Raw genomic sequence first — 7,500 nt, forward strand, 5'->3', positions numbered from 1 at the left:
CAGAGGTTTTGTAGTATATTGATTGAACCTTCTGCATTACACAATACATATAAAGGGACTGTTAATCTTCCATATTCTAACAAAGACTGTACATTGGATTTGGCATTCATTTTAGCATTCCTCCGACTAGATTTATTCCCTAATACCCTCCTTATCCAATCCTTAAAACTCACTACTACATGCTTAACTTAAAAAAATAATGAGTTATGTGATGACCTTTTTTTAATATTAAAATGTTACATTTAAATTCTTAACAGTTAACTCTTACAAGATTAAACAGAACATTTATGTTAACTGACTTGTTATGGGGGCGGAATTGAAAGGGACGTATTTTTCGTTTGTGAACAGAAATAATTAAAGGAACTCATCGACAGCTTTCAGCTGTATCACATGGTCTTCATGGAGTCTTCTTGAGTCATACAAAAAGGTTTAAGCAAAATGAAATCTGCATGTGGACACATCCATTTTCATAACAACTATGAACTGTGATGAAGAGATACAATTAAAAGCCCAGCTCTATCAGTATTCACTATTTACGACGTCAACAATGAACTTCTGTTCCCCTCCTCATGCACAGCGATCTGCGAGTTCCAGGCAATATGTGTTTGATTTGTATCTAATGTCATAAAAAGTAGAAAATTGCCAATCCTGACCTTCTGTCCACAGTGCCCCTATTGTACCAAATGATAACATAAAACTCCAAAGGTTGATATTAATTACCCTTTGCCTCTTGAACCCTCATTTCTCCTTAAATTTACCTCTTTAAAGAGGGTTTAAACTAAGAAAAACTATGAATTCCTTCTTACTACTCATATTGAGTGAAGTATTTAACAATTTAAAAACCCAAGATAGTTTTATACAAACTACTGTACACCTAAGAACCTGAGAAGACATCAAAAAGGATTATTACAGATATGTGATGCATAATATTATACACAGTGTAGTAATTGAGCCTGACATGCTTATTATCTTTGGGAACTGTGGGATGTGGATCCAGCAGCACTACGGTGCAACCTGAGAGGTTAGAGGAGCAGACAAGTGGTGTTCATGTTTTAACCCATTAGCAAAAAAATTGGCCATACTGTACACGCTTCACGTTGCTGCTGGCCATACATTCTTAGATTGATTTCCATTTGACATTCCAGGCAGCCACTGCTTTCCATTCATTTGATGAAAAAGTCAGCTCGCAGAGACTTGAAAGATGCTTCCTATTCAATCGTGGGTAACTTTAAAACACATTTACAGTATATGTTTCGCCAAAGTTGTAGTAAACTGTGTTCAGTAAACTGAATATTTTCCACAGAAAATATCTTAAGACTTGACCTTGGACACTGAGAGCTACATTTTCACCTTTTTATGACATTTTAAAGAACAAACAATGAACCGAGAATAGAATTGTGAGTGACATACGTATTAGATCCATTTGAATATATTGGTTAGATGGAGGCGTAATGGAGAACAATGGCTGGTAAGATAACACAGACACACACACACACACACACTGTATAAATGCACACACATCAACACACTGACACACACAAAGCATGGTCTTCATGTGCCACTTCACGCGGGACCCTCTAACCAAGAAATGGACTCCCCTCACTTAATCTCTCATTTCCCACTGTGTGTCACCATGCAAATGAACCCCCCCCCACACCAACCTATCCTCTCCTCACCCCTCCCCTTCCTCCTCATGTTCCGAATCCGGCCTCCAATTTGTTCCACTTCCCCATACCTCATTGTTCAAAATGACACTTTTACATTTTATGGTGAACCAATTATTCTGTCTTACACAGTTCGCTGGCTCTGCAAGCCAACCTGCCCGGATCAACTGGGGAGCGGGGCGCTGGTGGTGGGGTATACGGAGGGAGAGAAAGAGAGAGTGAGAGAGAGGGAGCAAATGGAAGAAAGAAAAAAAGAGGACTAATGGTACCTCCTGCTGACACATCCACAGGGATGGGCAGAGGAGACGGAAACCGAGAGGTTGGGATGGAGGGTAGAGGAGAGGTCAGGAGAGGAGAGGAGAGGAGGGGAATGTGGAGCAAACACGGTGGATGCTGTGTGTGTGTGTGTGTGTGTGTGTGTGTGTGTGTGTGTGTGTGTGTGTGTGTGTGTGTGTGTGTGTGTGTGTGTGTGTGTGTGTGTGTGTGTGTGTGAGAGAGAATGAAGTGAATGCAGACAAAGGAGGATTTAATTGAATGATAAAGTGGTGGAGAGAGAGAAGGACTAAATCACAGCAGGGATAAATAAAGAAGAGCCCCACCAGTAGTAATGTATGCCTGAGGATGAGCGGAGGGTGTGTGGGACATTAAAAGAGGAGACACGAGAGTGAGAGGAGCGGAACGGAGGAGCCCGTGTTGGGAGCCGGAGGAGAGGCAGAACAGGGGGATGGACTGGTTCTGCTGCGAAGAGGGTGAGGGAGGGAACAAGTGAACATGTGGAGAGGAGAAAAAAAAAGGCAAGCAGCACTTTTACCTGTGATGTGCCTGAGGGGGAAGAAGATAGGAGGAGGGATGGAAGTGTTGCTGGATGAAAACAGCGGGCAAAAAGATATAAGGAAAGGATGGGGCGGGTCAGCTATACGACGCCTGGGGCCAGGTGGGAGGAGAGAGAGAGAGAGAGAGAGAGAGAGAGAGAGGAGAAGGAGTAAGAGAGGTTCTTTCATATGTGGTTTCATGTACTAAGTGTCTTGGGCTGCAACTACCAAATATCTTTATTACCAATTTAAGTATTGATTCTTTTTTAGAATGAATCATTTGGTCTATAAAACAAATAAATCAGAACAAAGTGATAGAGAGGAGCTTGTTTCTTAAGCAAAGGTATTTCATTTATAGAGTCCTGACTTTTAACGGTTGATCCTTGAAGATACACTTTAATTAGATAACTTCCCTTATAACAGAAATACAGAAAGCATTTCTCAAAATTTACTCCGGTAACATTAATATAACCAGTTCTCTGTGCTTCTCAATATAGAATTGCTTAAGTGCAAAGCCATTTCCCTGCTATATAGTGCACAAGTAACCACGTCCATAACTAAACCATTTATAAAAATAACCAGTCTAAGAAGAGTTATTGGATCATTCAACTGATACCAGCCAACATTTATTTTCAAAGAAAAAACGGAAAATTCCATTTGAAAAGTTGGTTAGTGCCTTTTTTTTTCAAATAATTGACTTCAACAGTCATTTATCAAAATTGTTGCTCATTCATTTTTTCATTCTTGATTAATTGAGTAATTGATTGTTTTTCTTGCAAAAACATTTTCATAGTTCAATAACTTACTTGTTTCTGTGAGGCTCTATCCTACACGTTCCAAATGTGATTCAACCAACTCTCTTCACTGCATTAAAGAGAGTGTGTGTGTGTGTGTGTGTGTGTGTGTGTGTGTGTGTGTGTGTGTGTGTGTGTGTGTGTGTGTGTGTGTGTGGGATCGGAGCATTTGCATAATCAACGCCCCTAAATTGCCACGTAATGCTGGCTGTCCCGCCCCTTTGTGATAAAATTTCATCTAAACAAAAATGTCACCCAAGACTGGTTTCCCAAGACAGTTTCAAAAGTCAGATAAAGAAATCAGATTTATCAGAGTCTGTGGTCCTTTTGAGGGGACCTAAAACAATGATATACTAATACACCAAAGAGGGGATGGTTTGATATATAGATAGATGCTAAAAAACTTTTTTAACCTTTTAAAAACACACCTATTTTTTTAGGCCTCTGCTCGAAAATTGCATATTTACCGGTAAAATAAACCTTTCACGGCAAAACAGCTAAGATAATAGAAAATTTACAACTATCGTTTGATGAAGCGATTTCTGTTGTTGGTGTTCTTTGGCTCACATCTCGCTGATGCTTTGATGTACAGGGATTTGATGTATATGCCCTGAATCTGTGGACTGTCTGCTTTCTTTTGAGATATTGTTTGTGTGTACTGCATAAAGTGCCATAGCGGTAGAGGCAGAAATGTGGCGAGTGGATTGACTAAGTGGCGCTATATGGATTTTGATATATATATACAAAATAAGATGTTAAACCTTCCAGTACAACAGGGGATGATGCTGAAAGGAGACATGTAAGACCCAGATGTAACTGTCGTTGCAGGAAAGCTTTCCTTACAACTAAACCGTACAGTGATATGCCGATTAAATCATGGAGTCTGAAACAAACGCTCAAACCTCTCAGTAAATTGGGGAGCCATGATGATGATTACGATATTACTGTTCCTTTTGCATTTATTATATTTATCTTAGTTATGTATTTTATTCTAGTTCAAATCCAAATTCATGCAGAATAAGGCATTATGATTCTCAACTCAAACACCTATTTTCCAGCAGGATAAAGTCAAACCACATATACATACCAACTCATCAATCAATCAAGCAACCAATCAGCTGCTCCATCTCACCTGTGGTGAAATGTCTGAGGCAGGGTGGGAGGGGAGGTGGAGGGCGTGGCCAGGCCGGGTGAGTAGGGGTGGTACGGCGTCTTCTTCAGCGCCTGGATCAGGTTGTGCCTGTACTCTGGATCTATGGACCACAGAGAACCTTTGCCTATGCTCTGCAAGAAAGAGAGAAGGATGAGAGGGATGTTACTGGAGGTGCTGGCGGGCCCCTCACGGCTCCTCACAAACACAGCACACTGATGTGAGACAACAAGTCCAAAGCCCTTCACACACCGGATCCTTATTTACCAAACCACCTGTGCACACAGCATTCCCTTACTCCAGAGGACGATAACACTCGGAGGAATGAGAATTAATACAGCCTTCATTTTTCAATCCTCTGCCGCTCCTTGGGAAAAAAATCTGGAGGCTTTTTTTTCTGATTAAGACACAGGGAAACTCTTTAACTTTTTTTTTTCCACTCCAGAGGCGATAATGGTGTGTATTTTTAGATCAAAGCAGCCCCCCCCCCCTCACATAATGAAGCTGTCGGCTCCCGATCGGAGGGAAACCAGCCTATAGATTATAGAGGAGGGAGGGATCTCAGATGGGCCGCTATGAAAAATACTAAATCGCTCACCGCCTTCTCCACTTCTTTCATCTGCCGTGTCATCTGAATGTGGCAAAACCTGGAGTTTGTGTACGACAGCGAGGAGGGGGAGGGAGCAAAGTAAATATATTGAATATATAATTAAAGCCGCCGTGGCTCGTGTTCAGCTCACTTTGTAGTGCTCTGTGATATGATACAGGTACAGGCTACAGGGTGGGGAGATGTCATGATTTCTGCAAATACGGCAAGGAATCTATTAAGAGGAAAATGTCAGACATGCCAGAGCCGTGCGTGTGAGCATTAATTGGAGACAGATTCTAGAACCTGAGGAGCGTGTTGTCTTAAAGTAGATGAGAAACACACCTTATCGCCTCCCCAACAGTCAAACATTTACCAAAACTTAAGAAAAACCTCACTTATCTCTAGTTGTGTCTTGCTTTGCGGTTCATTTTGGTTACATTTGCCCAGGTTGAGAGATATCAGATCTTTTTGCCACGTTTAAAAAAAAAATACAGCAGCTGTGTGTTTTTGCAGAAGCAATGTCCCTGTTACTCTGGATAATCCACTACTTTCTACCTAAAACACAGTCGCTATGAAAGAGTCATGGAGGACAGCGTTTCTGGAAAGACGTGTCGCTGTTTTTCTATTTTCTGCTAAAGTCATCAGTAACTCATGAGGAGATGAAGTCAAATTACAACAATGTTTGGAAAAATACACATTATTTTGTTTGGAAGGAATATTTTCTATGCTTTCCTTCAATATGTTAATCATCGCGTGACCACTCTGGTTTATTTTGCCGGTTCTTAGTAGTAATACACGACAAGTTCTGCTCTAAAGTGAAGATTATGAGGCGGTGTGAGAGCAATATATAAGAGGATCACATCATCACTTACATTTTCTCAGTTCTTATCTTATCTTACTCTGCGTTAGGCCTTATAATGCAATTTTTTTTTACGATTTTTGAAGTTGATTTTGTGTGAAATCTTTAATTCCCCATCAGCAATTATCACACGCAATCAACAACAATCTATACATCTCTGATATTCAAACAGGGATGAAAGGAATGTTTGCACCCCTAAGGTATAAAATAGGCTTTGTAACATCCTATCAAAGGCCCATCTGACGATAATACCTTACAAGCAAACAATGTCCTGCAGCTTCTAACGTCTCAGAAGATGCATGCATCCGTTTTCTATGCTAACCAACTTCGGCTCTCTCAGCGGGAGCTCTGTTACAAAAACTAGTACAGGTCAAATAACAAAAGCGTGAACGTGCAAAAGCAAACCTGTCTCAAGTGAGCCCCTCACTGACGATACAAACTGTATCACTTCTAATGAGTGATGGCCAGGCCTGTGGGTTCCCTGTGTCTCTCAGTGTGTCTCCTGATCCCAGGATGTCCAGTGAATCAGTCAAAACCGGTGCTACCACTCACTACATCATCTGACCTTGTAAGAATGAGGAGCTGATAGGATGTGTGCGTGCTGCGTGCTGTTGATTTGCCCCCCCGTCTTGCTCTTTGCATTAGTATGTGAGCTGTGTTGAACACCGGCCATATGTGCCTTGTTTTGCTTAGTGTGTGTGTGTGTATGAGGAGGAGTGTTTGTTTGGCAAGTTCCCTAGGGAGTGTGATATTACCCAGCGTGGTCTGCTCCTGGGAGTGCTTCTATTACTGCCAGCAACGCCTCTCCTGGAGAGCATGATATTACACACACATACACTCGCTCCCACAGAGGTGACCCCCACTGGGCCAAATTTCCCCTTACACCCGACAAACCGTTTGTGTACACATACACAATATATGTGTGTGTGTGTGTGTGTGTGTGTGTGCCTACTGTCTGCCCACAGATTAAATCAATGCTCTCTACAGAATCTCTGTATGATGGGTCCCCTGCTTCTGCCAGCCAATCACAACGCTCCATCTGTAGACCCCCCCGCTCAATAGGCCAATCACAGGGCCCAGCTCACAGGAAGGGTCCGTCACCTGGGTTAGAGTGGTCGCCTGGCAACAGGCATCATCTGGGCTCAGGAGCGAGAGGAGGTGAAATGGACTTTCCATTTTCTGGCAAATTCGCAAAGTTGAGAGAAAGGCAGAGGGTCTGGAAATCGATTATCACAAAAAGTGTTTGAGGTCAGAGATTGGATTCAAGTTTTCAGGGGGTTCAACTTTGATTCACAAATTAAAAAAATAAGGGTGGATCTTACGGCAGAAGCAGGTGGTTTTGATTTACGACTGGAACTGTGTTTGTGATCTCCATCTATATCCTCTCCTCTCTCCATCCTCTGATCCCACCTGGTCTCACATATGAGCACTATTTTCTGGATGATGTGGTTATCGGTGTTGCATCTGAGTGCTGGAAAACAGTCACATGTCTGTAGTGTTTTAGCAGCTAAAGAGCAGGATTACACAACAAGTAATCCACGTCTGTAAACCCTGTTAACCCCTACTCGTACAAACATCTCGTACAGAGTGAACCCGGCACTGTATTAGAATTCAAATAGTAAGTTATAGCAA

At 41.9% G+C, this 7,500-nt stretch overlaps 1 protein-coding gene across 1 annotated transcript in view; it reads right to left on the reverse strand.

The window, feature by feature from the left end:
• Nucleotides 1-7,500, reverse strand: part of LOC129107408 (forkhead box protein N3-like) — a 58,759-nt gene that overhangs the window by 13,859 nt on the left and 37,400 nt on the right. The window contains 1 exon segment of the mRNA XM_054618890.1: nucleotides 4,403-4,554. Within this exon segment, the coding sequence (XP_054474865.1) occupies nucleotides 4,403-4,554 (152 nt within the window).

This window comes from Anoplopoma fimbria, chromosome 18, assembly GCF_027596085.1.
Source record: "Anoplopoma fimbria isolate UVic2021 breed Golden Eagle Sablefish chromosome 18, Afim_UVic_2022, whole genome shotgun sequence".
NCBI lineage: Eukaryota > Metazoa > Chordata > Actinopteri > Perciformes > Anoplopomatidae > Anoplopoma > Anoplopoma fimbria.